The 16,996-nt window shown below is 33.9% G+C and overlaps 1 protein-coding gene across 7 annotated transcripts in view; it reads left to right on the top strand.

Moving 5' to 3' along the window:
• CENPE (centromere protein E) overlaps positions 1-16,996 on the top strand; it is an 87,486-nt gene that overhangs the window by 23,242 nt on the left and 47,248 nt on the right. For 5 of the 7 annotated variants that reach the window (XM_078002043.1, XM_078002042.1, XM_015138902.3 and 2 more), the window contains exons 17-24: positions 7,721-7,795; positions 8,018-8,137; positions 9,808-9,930; positions 10,014-10,179; positions 10,486-10,640; positions 11,929-12,243; positions 12,367-12,639; positions 12,787-12,945. In XM_078002043.1, the coding sequence (XP_077858169.1) occupies positions 7,721-7,795; positions 8,018-8,137; positions 9,808-9,930; positions 10,014-10,179; positions 10,486-10,640; positions 11,929-12,243; positions 12,367-12,639; positions 12,787-12,945 (1,386 nt within the window). The remainder of the gene's footprint in view (positions 1-7,720; positions 7,796-8,017; positions 8,138-9,807; positions 9,931-10,013; positions 10,180-10,485; positions 10,641-11,928; positions 12,244-12,366; positions 12,640-12,786; positions 12,946-16,996) is intronic. The other 2 variants (XM_015138903.3, XM_078002041.1) reach the window with 1 other exon arrangement.

The raw sequence follows: 16,996 nt of genomic DNA, 5'->3' as shown, positions 1-16,996 counted from the left end.
TGACCCCTTTATCATTATGTAATGACCTTGTCTCCTTTTACACTTTTTGATGTAAAGTCTATTTTAGCTGATATAAGTATAGCTTCTCCTGCTGTCTTTCAATTTCAGTTTGCATGAAATATCTTTTTCCACCCCTTCCTTTCCATCTATTTGTATCCTTATAGGTGAAGTTAATCTCTTCAGGCAGCATATAATTGGATTTTGTAGTCCATTTAACTACTCTGTCTTATAATTGGAGAATCAATCCATTTACATTGATAGGTAGGAACTATTGATAGGTAGGAAATTACTACTTCCATTTTGCTAATTGTTTTCTATTTGTTTTTTAGATCCTTTTATCTTATTTTACTGTCTTCCTTATTGGCTAAATTATTGTCTCTGATAGTATGTTTTGACACCTTTTTATTTTTAGTGTATTTATTATAGACTTTTTTCCTTTGTGGTTACCATCAGGCTTACAAGAAAGTCTTACAGTTATGGCAGGTTATTTTAAACTGATAACAGATTATCATTGATTACTAAACAAACAAACTCCACACTTGATCTCCTTCCACCTTCTGAATATTTGATGTTCTAAGTTTCGATGTCACAACTGTTTTCCCTCAGTACTTTGACTGGATCATTGCACTCCCTCCTGGCCTGTGAGATTCCTTTTTGTTGTTGTTGTTGTTGTTGTTGTTTAATTATACTTTAAGTTCTGGGGTACATGTGCAGAACATGCAGGTTTGTTACATAGGTATATGCATGCCATGGTGGTTTGCTGCACCCATCAACCTGTCAATTACATTAGGTATTTCTCCTCATGCTATCCCTCCCCTAGCCCCCCAGTCCCCAATAGGCCCCAGTGTGTGATGTTCCCCTCCCTGTGTCCATGTGTTCTCATTGTTCAACTCCCACTTATGAGTGAGAACATGTGGTGTTTGGTTTTCTGTTCTTGTGTTAGTTTGCTGAGAATGATGGTTTCTAGCTTCATCCATGTCCCTACAAAAGACATGAACTCATCCTTTTTTATGGCTGCATAATATTCCATGGTGTATATGTGACACATTTCCTTTATCTAGTCTATCATTGATGGGCATTTGGGTTGGTTCCAAGTCTTTGCTATTGTGAACAATGCTGCAATAAATGTATGTGTGCATGTGTCTTTATAGTAGAATGATTTATAATCCTTTGGGTATATACTCAGTAATGGGCTTGCTGAGTCAAATGTTATTTCTAGTTGTAGATCCTTGAGGAATTGCCACACTGTCTTCCACAATGTTAAACTAATTTACACTCCCACCAACAGTGTAAAAGTATTCCTATTTCTCCACATCCTCTCCAGCATCTGTTGTTTCCTGACTTTTTAGTGATCCTAGCCTGTGAGATTTCTGCTTAGAAGTCTGCTCCTAACCATAATGGAACTCCCTTCTATGTTATTTGCCTCTTTACTCTTGCTACTTTGCTGCTTTTAGGATTTTCTCTTTGTCTTTGACTTTTGAGTTTGAATATAATATGTCTTAGGGCAGGGTCATTTAGATTGAATCTGATTGGTAACTTTTGACCTTCCTATATGTGAATATGTATTGCTTTCTTCAGGTTTGGGAATTTTCTGCTATTATTTCTTTAAATAAGCTTTCTGTCCTGTTGTCTTTCTCTACTTGAACTGCAGTGACCCAAATATTTGTTTTTTGATTTTGTCCCATAAGCTTCATTTCTTTTCTTTTTTTTTTTTTTTTTTTTTGTTTTGTTTTCTGATTCTATATTTTCAAATAGCCTGTCTCAAACTCACAAATTCTTCTCCATGATCAATTCTTCTGTTGATGTTCTTTATTGCATTTTTCATTTTGTTCATTGTATTTTCTTGCCCTAGGATTTCTGTTTGGTTTTTTTTATTATTTCAGTCTCCCTGATAAATTTCTGGATTGTTTCTCTACGTTTTCTTGAAGTTTGCTGAGCTCGCTTAAAATAACTCTTTTGAATTATTTGGCAGATTATACATCTCCATCTTTTAGGATCAGTCACCAGTACCTTACCTTGTGCATTTGGTGACATCATTTTTCCCTGATCATGATACTTGTGGTCACGCAGCAGTGTCTGCACATTTAAGACAAATTTAGCTGTTTATTTTAGTCTTCACCATCTTTATAAGGTCTTTTCAAGATCCATAGTATGACTGAGGTCAGCGTGATATCCTGCTGAGGCACTACTGGACACCTTTCTCTATAGGTCCCCAGGTGGGCAGAGCTGTTCTTATTCTACAGATGGCAGGGGTCAGTATCAAGATCCAGGGCCATTTGAGAATCTGCTGATGGACAAGGGTTGCAAAACCTGCCACAGGGACTTTGATACATCTGTCTCCCGGTAGGATTCTGGCTTAGTGAAACCATTCTCAGACTATCGCTAGGAGAAACTGAAACCAAGCTTCAGAGTTAATTCAGAATGTGCTATGGAACCAATGTTGGTAAGCTTAAACTGGTAGCACCAGCAGTCAAGACTCCCAGCAGTTCCTTATGCAGGGAGGATTGCTTGCATTCTGTAGCTGGGGCAGTCAAGGTTCTTTCCAGAACTGCTATGTGATGGAAGCCAGCAGGCCTGTCCTACACAGGCAGGATAACTGCCAGGCTGCAGTAGAGAGGGACTGCAGTCAAGACAAGACCCCTTTAGGATCTATTATGGAAAAGATGCATCAAGCCTATCCTGGTGGCTGGGGCAGGTGCTTCACCCAGCAGTTCCCAAAACAGTCGAGATAGCTTCCTGACTGCAGCAAAGAGGCATTGAAGCTGAGACAGGGCCCGTTCAGGATCTATTGTGGGATGGAGGACTACAAGCCTGTCCCAGTGGCTTAGACAGGTTCATCTCTTGGCAGTTCTCTGTGTGGGTGGGAGCAGAGAGGCTGCAGCAGGGAAGGGCTAGAACCAATACATGTCTCTTTCAGAATCTGCTATGGGACAGAGGCCGACAAGCCTATCCTGGTGGCTCAGATGGGCATGTTCCCTTCTGGGTCCTTGTGCAAGCAGTACTAAGCTAGGACTACAGCTTGAAGAGGGCAGGAGCCAAGTGACAGGCTAACATTTGGGTCCACTGCCAAGACCAATGTCAACAGGCAAAAGAGCCCATCTGCCGAGACCCTAGAGTGTGTGATTCCTCCCGGACCCCTTGACAGAGAGTTTTGGTTGCAGGCTCTGGGCCAAACAGGGCTGTAGCTAAGTCCTTCAAGGAATGGGACCATTTCTGCATATAAACCTGGGAGCACAATTAGCAGGACTTCCACCTGGGTGTTGGTATACACTCTCAAAAACAACACTTCTAAGTCTTGAGTTCTACTGGGGTTTTGCAACCTCCTACCTGAATCCAAAGGCTCCCACAAAAAGACTTGTCTGTAATAGGTACAGAATTCTTGTTGTTTTGGGGGGATATGAACAGGTGACATCCTAGTCTGTCATCTTCTTGACATCACTCAGAAGTATTGTCTTAAAGATATTTTTTTTCTAAGATTGAGGTGTTGAAGATCTAACCATTTTTCATATGTAAATACAATTTAGAAAATTTAAGAAATATTTTCTTCATTTATATTTTAAAAATAGTTAAATCATATTTGTTTCCCTGGTGCTTATGCAAGAGAAGAAGGAATTAAAAGCATCTGTGGGAAGGTTTGGTGTGTCTGCCTCTTGATGGATTTGTCTTGAAATTGTTTCCTTATAGTTTGTATATTACATTTTATTGAGCATACATAAATGCTACCTAGAGCATAGCCGTTTCCTACTGAGATCAGTATGAATTTTAATATCTAGATGACTGTTTTATATATGGATGCTACATATTAATGGATTTCTTTTTCTTTAGAAAGTATGTTTCTAAATAATTAAAACATTAGAATAGATAGAGAAGCTAATTTTATACATTTTGCTTTTCCTTCTCCATCTAAGAGAGTTATATGAAAATTAGTATAACTAATACTAGTTTTAATGGAATTTTTAGAAACAGATCACTCATTTTCTAAGTATAAAATATTAGACTACATGTTAAGAGAACTTAATCCAGAAACCATTAGACTTTAGGGACTCAGAAATTGTCCAAAAGATTAAAAGGAGTTATTAGTGCAAAGTGTCCTTAACCTAGAGGCCACAGATGCTGTGAAATTATTTTGCAGAATTTTTCAATGCATTTTCATTTTTCTGGAACAAGAATCTGTAGTTGTTATCAGGCTTGCGAAATGATTCATGAACGCCTCCCTTCAAAAAAAAATAAGACCCAGTGTTTTATGTAGTTAAAAGATGAATTAATTTGCAGCTACTTTTCAGACTTCTATGTGGCTAGCCCAAAAGGCCATGATCCTTTTTTCTTAATATCATTGTTCAGTTTCTCAATCTCTTTTCTTTTTTAAAGGAAAAAAGAATTCTATGCCAAAGCTATTATTTCCATTCTACCTACAAATTAAAATTATTTCTTCATTTCATAGGTATTATATTCAAAGAGGTAAAAGTCTGTAAGTTCTCCACAGGGTTTCATTTAACTTGTTTTAAAATGCATATTAATGAAGTGCAAAATATCATGCATGACAAAACCATTGAACTTTAATCAATAAAACTAGGTTTTATCAAAGGGACTGGCTTAGTGTCATCATTAAGAACATGGTCTCCAGAGTGAAATTGCCTGGATTTAAGCCCCAGTTTTGCCACTTATAAACTCACCGCAGATCCAATCCTATTACGAATTATTGCCAAGGCCTTGGGCAAGTCATTGAATCTCAGGGCTTCCTGTATTTCTCCACCCTTGAAGTAGAGACCAGGTGCTCACCAAGGTCCCTTCTGACTTTAAAATTTCATCTAATTTTTATATGTTTTTTATATGTAATATTAACATGACATAAAACTAACTTTTAGGATAAATGGCAATAATTTCTCTAATATTTTTCTCACATCACTAATATATTAATAAGAAAAATTGAAGCTTATTGAATTGAGTCAACACAGAGAAGGATTACAAAAATACCACAGAATATATGACATGTATCACACTGCAGTTTTTCTTCCATTTTAACCACAGTTGAGGGAGAAAAAATCCTACTCCCTTCTTTTTAAATTTATTTTTCTTTGTTTTTCTTTTTAACAAAACACTCAGCTTTCTAATCTAAAAAATATATAATTAAAAAACTTTTTCTTTATAGAGACGGGGGTCTTGCCATGTTGGCCAGGCTAGTCTCACACTCCCGGGCTCAAGTGATCTGCTCACCTCAGCCTCCCAAAGTGCTAGGACTACATGTGTGAGCCACTGCTCTAGGCCTTTTATTTTTAATTAGACACAAATTTTAAGGTTACTTAAAAGATTATGTAATAAAAACTTACCCTGTTCAAAAACAGTTTTGCAGTATCTAGTCCATGTTAAAAATATAAGTCTATGTGTATGTAGCAAAATATGTTCCAAAACCTACATGTTGGGGAAAGGTGTAGCTAAAAGGGAATAAAAGTCAAATTATGGCCTTAGGACATGGAGTCATTTCCCTGGTTTTCCTAAAGCTTTTATCAAAATCCTCACCCAAGTTGTATATAATTTTCTAGTGGGAATATAGTAGTAACATGAGATGCTTAAATAGTATGTGTTAGAGGGAGAATGGGAAATGTCAAGTATCACAATACTCAAGGAATAAGAAAAATCTTTACCATCTACGTATTTTAACTTGGTGTATTTAATTTTATACTTTTTACTGGTTGGAGATTTAAGTTAAATATTTCATTTTACCTACTGACAATTACCATTTAAATCTGCAATGTAAATAGTATTTATGCAATTTAAATGGTAGCAATGGATTAACTATAGATCAGATCATATGTTTTTATTTTTACAAAAGCTAATTATTTTCTGTGTATAAGAACCAGTACCTAAGATAAAGTGCTATTTCAAATAAGAAGTAGGAAAATTTTCTTTTCTGAATGAGTATTCTTTAAATGCTTTCATTTTCTATGGCTGTACTACCCTGAATGTACCCAATCTCTTTTAAGTATTTTTAAAAGTTAGGATTGATTTTTGATTCTTCCTTATTGGTAAATGTGATTTTCTTTCACAGAAGTTAAAAATAGGGAAGAAAAGGTAAAAGATGGAGCCAATTTAAATTAAAAGCAGTACAAATGTCTAAGACTGTGCTCTACAGTGGGGTAGCCACTAACCATATGTGGCAATTAAGCACTTGAAATGGGACCAGTCTGAATTGGCCTAAGTGTATAAAAAAGAATGTAAAATCGTTCATTTTTTTATATTGATTACCTAAAGAAACATGTCAGATGGATTACCTGAAGAAACATTTTGGAAGAAATTTTTTTCATATATTTGATTAAATAAAATATGTTATCAAAGTTAATTCTGCCTTTTTCTTTTTATGTTTAATGTGCCTACTAGGACATTTTAAATTACATATGTGTCTGACATTATGTTTCTCTTGGATAGCGCTGACCTGAAATAGTAATGTCAACACTTGCACTAGTCTGAAATTTAAAACTAGTCAGGACTCAGTTAAACATCCAGAAAATATTTAAATAAGACACTATTTTCTTTTTTTCTTTTCTTTTTTTTTTTTTTTTTGAGACGAGGTCTTGCTCTCTCGCCCAGGCTAGAGTGCAATGGCCGGATCTCAGCCCACTGCAAGCTCTGCCTCCCGGGTTTACGCCATTTTCCTGCCTCAGCCTCCCGAGTAGCGGGGACTACAGGCGCCCGCCACCTCGCCTGGCTAGTGTTTTGTATTTTTTAGTAGAGACGGGGTTTCACCATGTTAGCCAGGATGGTCTTGATCTCCTGACCTCGTGATCCGCACGTCTCGGCCTCCCAAAGTGCTGGGATTACAGGCTTGAGCCACCACGCCCGGCCTAAGATACTATTTTCAAGCCCCTTACGTAGTATTAGAATGTACTTTTACTTTGTAAGTGCTCATCTGATTATGAAGATTAAATAATTACAGGGAAAATGTTTATCTTGGTTATGTGTGGTTTACTTGTTTTCAACAAACTTTTTAGTACTCGGATATTTAATGCTACAGATATTTTGGTAGAAAGGAAACCTCAATAAAAATACTTCTACCTTTATACTTTTACATGGTTGAACAGTATAATGGAGTACAATATTTCCTCTGGAATAAATCAAGGTAATAGTTGATCATTCCATACCTGTGTAACATTGGTGGAAAGTAATAATATTGTAAAGGCACTGCATGAAACAACCCTAAACCAAACCTAGATTCTAAATCAGAGCTTATTACAATGTAGTACACCAATGTAGAGCCAGATGGATACTTTATGGGAAGAAAAAAAAAAAAAAACTTTATAAGTATTAATACATTTCTGTACTTAACTGACTGAAAACAAAAATCTACTAAATGTGTATTTTTCAAGGTTTGATTACCACTTTTTAAATCTCTCCTCCAAGTGGTGCAGACTAATTTGCTATTGACATTATTGTAGCTTTATTAACAGATGATCCAGCTACTTGGTGGGGTCATGCTGAGGTTTTTTCCTCATTTGTTTGATATGTTTTGGGTGATATTTCTAGTATTTTTAAATAATGAGGTGCTTTGTTGCAATAGCTTGAACAATTGATCTCAGTCCTTTCTAACTGTTGGGTGATTCTGAAGCAGTGAACCAATGCCTTTTGTTTTTTTTGTTTTTTTGTTGTTTTTTTTTTTTTTTGCTTTGCTTTGCTTTGCTTTATTAACTATTGGTTTGCTCTGTTACCTGTTCACATGCTCTTACAGATGCAACTAATTCATGAAATTTCGAACTTAAAGAATTTAGTTAAGCATGCAGAAGTATATAATCAAGATCTTGAGGTGAGCATTCATGTGGGTATTTCTATTGATAAGCAATTAGAACTATAAAACATGCAACATATGTAACTGATCATAATGTCAGAAATAAGGGAATTATGTTTTTAAAATATTAGTGACTTTGAATTTTACTATGGATTTAAACTAATATATATAAGTTCTGTTTTTATCCCGTAGACTTCAGATCAGATTCTAAATTGTTACTCTCTCCTTTGATTCTTTTAGAATGAACTAAGTTCAAAAGTAGAGCTGCTTAGAGAAAAGGAAGACCAGATTAAGAAGCTACAGAAATACATCGACTCTCAAAAGCTAGAAAATATAAAAATGGACTTGTCATACTCATTGGTAAAAATCAGGCTTATTTTGTTATGTAATCACATAAATATATATAGCGTACCATCATCTTAGCAAATGCTTATATTGGACCTACTTTGTGCTGGGTATTGTTGTAATAAATTTATATGTATTTTATTAAGTCTGTCAATAACCCTATGACATAGGGACTGTTAGTATATTTGCCATTTTAGAGATAAAGTTACGTTTGTAGAAAGTTGATCATATCATCCTTTGAGTAAATATAAGGAAGTTAAGGACAGGCTCCCATTAAGAATCACTAAGTTTTAGGCCAGGCACGCTGGCTAATCCCTGTGATGCCAGTACTTTGGGAGGCTGAGGTGGGATGATCACTCGAGCCCAGGAGTTCAAGAGCAGCCTGGGCAACATAATGAGACCTGGTCTCTACAAAATATGTGAAAATAAGCCTGGCATATACTGCCAGCTACTTGGGTAACTGAGATGGCAGGATTGCTTGAGCTTGCTGCAATGAGCCGAGATCATGCCGTTGTACTCCAGCCTGGGCAACAGAGCAAGACTCTGTCTCCAAAAAAAAAAAAAAAAAAAAAGTAAATTTTTAAAATTCTGAATTTTTTTCAGTAGTTTTATACAAATGCATGCAGTAGTATATAGTCAAAGTCTTAAATATCTAAACTTGTATATTTTTTCATAATTTTATAGTTCTAGATTTTAGTTGATAGAAGATCTTGGCATTAAATAACATTGAATCTGATGTTGATGTCATTTAATCTCTTCAGTTTGCTTTCAATATACCTGATTGCTTCAAGAAAGTATGTTTGATTCCAGTTTTTAGTACCTTTTTTTTTTTTAATAGTAACAGTTTCTAGCTGGAACTTTTAAAAGACTAGATTCTGTTCTTCTGTTTTCAATTGAGTTTTTTAGTTTTTGTTACCTTCTATTCTTTTGTTGCCTTTTATTTGTGACAAATGATTCTTTTTAAAGGGGTTCATACCATTTTATATCATCCTATTCTGAGGCCCTGGATAGGAAGGCACTTTTATATATTCTGGAGTGTCTGTTCATAGGGTGGCAAGCAGAACTGCCCACTTTTTAAAAATTACTGTTTCTTTTTCCTTATTTATTCATGTATTAATTTATTAATTTTTTTCCAAGGACGTATCATTGATTTCATATAAGCTAAAGTCATATTAAAATACCACTTCTCTTTAGAAATGAGGTTGTAGATTTTTTTCATTTATTTTTCATTTGCATTTTTTCATCTGTGAATTTCTTGTTCATATCTTTTCTCTGTTTTTCTATTAGATCATTTGTCTTTTTCCTTTTCAATTTGTGGGTTAATATCTTTAATATAACTGTTAACTACTTACCTATCATGTGTTGAAGAGAATAACTCAAAATAAAAATCCATAGAAAACAACCTCGCTGAACAACAGTTCTGTTAACTTTTAAACAAAACAGATCTAAATTATGATACGTTGCTTATATAATTTGATATATTGCTTATATAATTTGAAAAATATGACCAGAATTTTTAAAAAATATTTTTATTAGGAAAACGTGATTTCTTTTTATATATTTGGTAACTAGCATATTTGTACGCTTTTTGGTTATCTAGAGTTAACATTTATATACATATTCTCTTAAGAATTTTCCAACTCTGAAAATTAGGTTTCACTGAACCCCTTTTGTCATCTGTTTAGGAAAGCATTGAAGACCAAAAACAAATGAAACAGACTCTGTTTGATGCTGAAACTGTAGCCCTTGATGCCAAGAGAGAATCAGCCTTTCTTAGAAGTGAAAATCTGGAGCTGAAGGAGAAAATGGTAAGTATTTTTTGTAATATTTATAGTAAAGTAGTTGTAATGATCAGTGCATTTTTGTGCATTTGCAATGTTTTTCTCAATAGCAAGAACTTGCAAGTACATACAAGCAAATGGAAAATGATATTCAGTTGTATCAAAGCCAATTGGAGGCAAAAAAGAAAATGCAAGTTGATCTGGAGAAAGAATTACAATCTGCTTTTAATGAGATAACAAAACTCACCTCCCTTATAGATGGCAAAGTTCCAAAAGGTATTTTGTAATTTTAAACATCTTTTTTCAAATCTGACTTCTTCTAGAAATGTACCTAAACAATTTTTCAAGCATATTTCAATGATTAAAAATTCATTATACTCTGATTTTTTAAAAACTCAATATTATGCTTTAGTGTCTTTTGGTATTAATATTTATAAAGATTTCCATGGGTTTCAAATCATAAAGCATTATTTTTCAAATAAACTTTAGCTGATCCTGAAAAAGGTGATTCAAGGACTATTAAAAATTAAATTACCTGTTTGCCAACATTGGATCTTTATACAATTTACCAAAACTTTCTAGATTTGCTCTATAATTTGGAATTGGAAGGAAAGATTACTGATCTTCAGAAAGAACTAAATAAAGAAGTTGAAGAAAATGAAGCTTTGCGGAAAGAAGTCAATTTGCTTTCAGAATTGAAATCTTTACCTTCTGAAGTAGAAAGACTGAGGAAAGAGGTAAACACATTTATAAACACTTATCCCTTATTTTGAAATAAATACCTTTGCGATAATAGTGCCTTAAATATTTTGGTATAGTTTATTTTAAACTAGCAGGCAAAAGAGATGCTGTAAACATTTGACTAGTTAGCAATAGAAATGAATATAGTTCATCTTCTAATTTGTTCTTATGCTACTAGATTTAAAAAATGTATATTTTTTCAAAGTGTATTTAACTGTATACTTAGTAATATAATCCATGTAGCAGCCATTCCTCAAATGTTGCATTTATTCAATATTACGGCCCACCCTTAGTCTTTACCATTTTTTTGATAGTAGTAGTATCGTTATTTTGAATAAAAGACAGTAATGAGGGAAAAGAGGTGGCACTGATAAAGTTTTAGAGGTTAATGCAGATCTTTCAGGCTGGTGAATGTTTCTGTAAGTCCATGGCCTGCCAGTTTTTCTTTCTACTTGTCTAAAAGAAAAATGTTAAAAATGTGAGTACTTACTATACGGCAAACATCATGCTAAAGAACTTCAAAAACATTATTTCATTTACTCGTCTTATAAACTCTTCAAAAGTAGGTAGTCTTTTATCTCCAATAACCCATTATCAAGCTAATAGTTGAGCCACACAAATATGCCTCTTAAACTGTAGCTACTATGCTGTATTGCCCCTCTTTACTTTGTCCCTCCTTTATCTCTTTTTCTCATCTCCCTCTGCCCTTATCTTTCACAGTGATTAAACTGTTAATATACAAGATATGGTTTATTTAAATTATGTAATTATTTACATATTAAGTAATACTTATTATTTTTATTTTTTTCATGGACCATACCTGATACTTAAGATACTTCTTAAATAACAATTTTAAATGAATAAACATTACTTACATTGTTCATTGATTACGTTTTTGGAAACCTGAGACACATTCAAAGCCTTTAGGGAAAAAAATGTCAAATTCTGAGAAATGCCTGCCACATGATAAAGTTAGAAAACACTTTAGAATGATGGGTAAGGAAATAAAGACAATCTGATTATGTGCCTTTACTGACTGGTCTCCATGCAGGCCTTACTTTCTAGAATACAAAGAGATTAGAAAATAAAACATCGAAGGTAGAGTTAAACAAGCTGAGTTAGAGAAAAGTGACAATAAGAGTACTACTGTATTGCCTTTCCTCAGTCAAATTTTTGCTCAATGTAAATAACTTCTCTTTTTGCAAAGAAAGCTTTTTTTCCCTAAAAATTGCTTCAGTGAATCATATGTTGCTAATATCCCTAAATTTTATTTCTTTTCCGTAGATACATGACAAATCTGAAGAGCTCCATATAATAACATCAGAAAAACATAAATTATTTTCTGAAGTAGTTCATAGGGAGAGTAGAGTTCAAGGTTTACTTGAAGAAATTGGGAAAACAAAAGATGACCTAGCAACTACCCAGTCAAATTATAAAAGCACTGATCAGGAATTCCAAAATTTCAAAAGCCTTCATATTGACTTTGAGCAAAAGTATAAGATGGTCCTTGAGGAGAATGCGAGAATGAATCAGGAAATAGTTAATCTCTCTAAAGAAGCACAAAAATTTGATTCAAGTTTGGATGCTTTGAAGACCGAGGTTGGTAAAAGATGCTATTTTGAGAAATGCTCCTTAGTCTCCTGGGGTTTTGGTTTCTGTGTATATGTATGCCTCAGACTGCTCTGCTTTTACCGTGTGACATTAACTTTTTCTTTTTTAAAGCTTTCTTACAAGACCCAAGAACTTCAGAAGAAAACATGTGAGGTTCAAGAAAGACTAAATGAGATGGAAGAGCTGAAGGAACAATTAGAAAATAGAGATTCTACACTGCAAACTGTAGAAAGGGAGAAAACACTGATTACTGAGAAACTGCAGCAAACTTTAGAAGAAGTAAAAACTTTAACTCAAGAAAAAGATGACCTAAAACAACTCCAAAAGAGCTTGCAAATTGAGAGGGACCAACTCAAAAGTGATATTCACGATACTGTAAACATGGTAAGGTTTTGATTGATTAAACTTTGAAAAATTGGAGACTCTTAAAAGCATTGCAGAGGCCATCATTTATTATTTATGATTATGTAGTTATAAAATAATTTTGTTTCATATTCTAATGGAAATTGTTTTTATATTTCTCTAACAAAGAACATAGATACTCAAGAACAATTACGAAATGCTCTTGAATCTTTGAAACAACATCAAGAAACAATTAATACACTAAAATTGAAAATTTCTGAGGAAGTTTCCAGGAATTTGCATATGGAGGAAAATACAGGAGAAACTAAAGATGAATTTCAGCAAAAGGTAAAGGGTGTTTATTTTCAAAGTTTTCATATACTTGTATATATACACTTTAACCTCAAAAACTTAAACATAATATTCTCAATTTTACTTGTTATTCACAATGTTAATAACTAACAATTTGACAAACTTATCCAGTTAGAAATGGAAGGGGCCCAAAAAAGTGTTAGTCCAAATTTTGCATAGCTGATACTTATTTTATGTCAGATTTTCAATACTAAACTTGCTTAGAGTTTACAATTCAGTCCATTGCAGGGAGGATTGCCTTATAATGTTATACCAGGGTTTCATTCATTAATAGTATTCTTTTCTACTTTCCTAAAACACCTCTAAGGTATATTGGTAACAGTAATTTTTAAATAATATATCATTTTTATTATAGTTCATATTATTTTATCCAGAGTATTTACTGCTAGAATTTTAAAATATTCTTCACTAGGAGACTGGTGAAATAATCTTCTGTAAATCTATAGCTTGGAATAGTATATAGTAGTATATATTTTTTAAATTGGTAGTGAAATACACATAACATAAAATTTACCACCTTAACCATTTTAAGTATATACTTCACTAGTGTAAAGTTCATTCACATTGTGATACCACCAATTTCCAGAATTCTTTTCATCTTGCAAAAACCAAAACTATACCCACTGGGCAACAACTCCCCATTTTCCTTCCCCACAGACCCTAGCTACCACCATTTTACTTTTCTGTCTTTATGAATTTGACTACTCTGAGTACCTCATGTAAGTGGAATCATGCAGTATTTGTCTTTTTGTAACTGACCTATCTCATTTTGCATAATGTCTTCATCCATGTTGTACCATGTGTTAGAATTCCCTTCCTTTTTATGGGTAAATTTCCATTATATGTATATGCTACATTTTGCTTATCTGTGCATCCGTCATGGACACTTGGGTTGCTTCTACCCATTATTGGCTATTGTGAATAATGCTCCTATGAACATGGGTGAACAAATACCTCTTCAAAACCCTGCTTTCAATTATTTTGGATATGTATATATCCAGAAGTGGAATTGCTAGGTTATATGGTAATTCTATTTTTAATTTTTTGAGAAAGCACCATAGTGTTTTCCATAACAGCTGTACCATCTTACTTCCCACCAAAAGGACATAAATGTTCTGATTTATATGCACCTTTGCCAACACACTACTTTCTGGTTTTTTTGATAGTAGCCATCCTAATGGACGTGAGGCAGTATCTCATCGTGGTTTTGAGTTGCATTTTTCTGATGATTAGTGATGTCGAATGTCTTCGTGTGCTTTTTGGCCATTTGTTTATCTTCCTTGCAGAAATGTCTGTTTAAGTCTTTTGCCGGTTTTTGTGTTGGGTTGTTTGATTTTTGTTGTTGGGTTGTAGGAGTTCTTTATACTTCTGAATATTACCCCTTTATCAGTTATATGCAATATTGCAGAAATTTTCTCCCATTCCATAGGTTGTCTTTTTACTCTGTTGATTGTATCCTTTGATATATAGAAGTTTTTAATTTCAATGTAGTCAAGTTTATTTATTTTTACTCTTGTTGCCTGTGTTTTGGTGTCATATCCAAGAAATCATTGTCAAGACCTTTCTCATGAATCTATTCCCCTATGTTTTTTTGTAAGAGTTTTGTGATTTTCGCTCTTATGTTTAGGCCTGTAATCCATTTTGCATTTATTTGTATATATAGTGTAAGGTCAGGGCACAACTTCATTCTTTTGTGTGTGGCTATTGTTTTCCCAACACCATTTTTTGAAAAGATCATCCTGTCCCCATTGAGTAGTCTTGGCATCCTTTTTGAAGATAGTGGACCATATACACAAGTGTTAATTTCTGGGCTTTCTGTTCTGTTCCAGTGGTTTATATGTCCATCTTTATGATAGCACCACACTGTTTTGATTATTGTAGCTTTATAAGTTTTGAAATCAGGAAATATAAGACCTTCAACTTCATTCTTCTTTTTCAAGATTCTTTTCTCTATTTGGGATCCTTTAAGATTCTATATGAATCTTAGGATAGATTTTTCTAATTCTGCAAAAGACGCCATTGGGATTTTGATAGGGATTACATTAAATCTGTAGATTGTTCGGTAGTATTGATGTATTAAAAATATTGTCTTCTAACCCATGAATGTGGGATGTCTTTCCGTTTGTGTCTTCTTTAATTTCTTCTCAGCAACATTTACAGTTTTCAGCAGGTAAGTCTTTCACCTCCTTGGTTAAGTTTATTCTTAGTATTTTATTCTTTTTTGATGCTATTATACATAAAATTGTCTTAATTTCTTCTTTGGATTGTTCATTGTTAGTGTACAGAAATGCAACTGATGTTTGTACAGTCATGCATTTTTAACAATACATTATTAAATAAAAGCAAATACATATTTCAAAGTAATTCAGTAAGATCCAATTGATATAAAAAAATCTCTGTACATTTATATATTACTTCTATAAAATGAACTGCATTTTCCCCCATTTACTCCGGGGCAAAATAGTGCCTTGGAAAAAGGAACTTTTTTTTTTATTTCCATCTCCTAATGCTTTACTTCTTCTCTCTCACTTGTTCTGTATCTTATGTTCTCAGCATATTTATAATTTGGAATAACCATAGGCCAAAGGCATTTGACCTCAATTTGAAATTTACCACCAGCACCAGTGGCTCATGCCTGTAACCCTAGCACTTTCAGAGGCCAGTGGGCAGATTGCTTGATTCCAGGAGTTCAAGACCAGCCTAGGCAATATAGTGAAACCTCGTCTCTACAAAAAAAAATACAAAAATTAGCCAGGCATGGTAGCAACGCTCCTGTAGTCTCAGCCACTCAGGAGGCTGAGGTAGGAGAATTACCTGAACCCAGGAAGGTTGAGGCTGCAGTGAGCCCAGATCACTCCACAGCACTCCAGCCTGGGCAACAGAGTGAGACCCTGTCTAAAAAAAAAAAGAAAGAAAGAAATAATAACTTCCACTTTTATGATGGGAAGATTTTTTTAATAGACTTTTGACAATATATGGCAATTAATAACTGTTTTTAAAAAAATCTAAAATGCAATTATAGAGAAAATAGAAGATGAAGGGAAGAGTAGAGTTATACTCACTGGGAACAGCTAAGATCCCATGTTTCCAAGTTTATGCTGGAATCATTTATCCATATTGATAAAAGGATATAACTGGGGCTTTTCTGAGGCCATTCTGTTCATCAGGGATCCTAAAGTCTGGGACAGAAGGCTGAGATCAGTTTGGTCTTGTATCGTGCTCATGCTGGAATCTGGCCTGGGAATAAAGGAGTGGAAATGGGGAATTTCAGGTGCTCCGCTGTTCATCTGGGCACCAGAGAGCTGCACTAGCAGGTCTATCATGAATCTCCTTGGAATGCTCATTTTCAATCCTACTTGATATGTCTGTGTCTGGAAATGCAGTATCTTCAATGTATCTCAACAAAAATATTTTATGATTAGTAAACTTATATAAAGGACTTTTTTTTTCCTTTTTCTCATGTTCTAACAATTTTTTATTTAATAATTAGATCTATTAGATTTTATTAATTACTGTGATAGTCGAAGTACCTTCTAGGCTGAGTTCAGATTTGAAATAAACCTTGACTATCATTACAGAACATTTTGTCTCAATCTGCTTTGTATTTGAAAGATATGAGATTCTGAATTATAATATCTAACAGACTAGTTCCAAAAGACTATGTGTTCCCCACCTTAATTTCTCTTGTAGTTAGCTCTGTGTTCACCATTATCAGAAGCTCATGCACATTACCAACAATAAGGGGGTTGCTAAATAAAGTATGGTTTATGTCTACTCTAGAGAATTCAGCAGCTACTAAAAATTATTTGTAGGTTACATAACAGCATGTGAAAATACGTATGATCTAAGTGGAAAAGATAAAAACTAAAAAGAATCACATATATAAATTAATTATAATAGCTATGTTTAAAAAAAAAAAAAACTTAATGGCAAAAACTCCAGAAGTAAATTTACCAGAATTCTAATAGTTTGTTATGTGAAGTTGGTGACAATGGATAATTTTTATCCTTTATTTTTCTCTTGTTTT

Source organism: Macaca mulatta, chromosome 5 (genome assembly GCF_049350105.2).
Source record: "Macaca mulatta isolate MMU2019108-1 chromosome 5, T2T-MMU8v2.0, whole genome shotgun sequence".
In the NCBI taxonomy this organism is placed as follows: Eukaryota; Metazoa; Chordata; class Mammalia; order Primates; family Cercopithecidae; genus Macaca; species Macaca mulatta.
The sequence above is the reverse complement of the archived record's forward strand: the minus strand, read 5'-3'. Positions and strand labels throughout refer to the sequence as shown.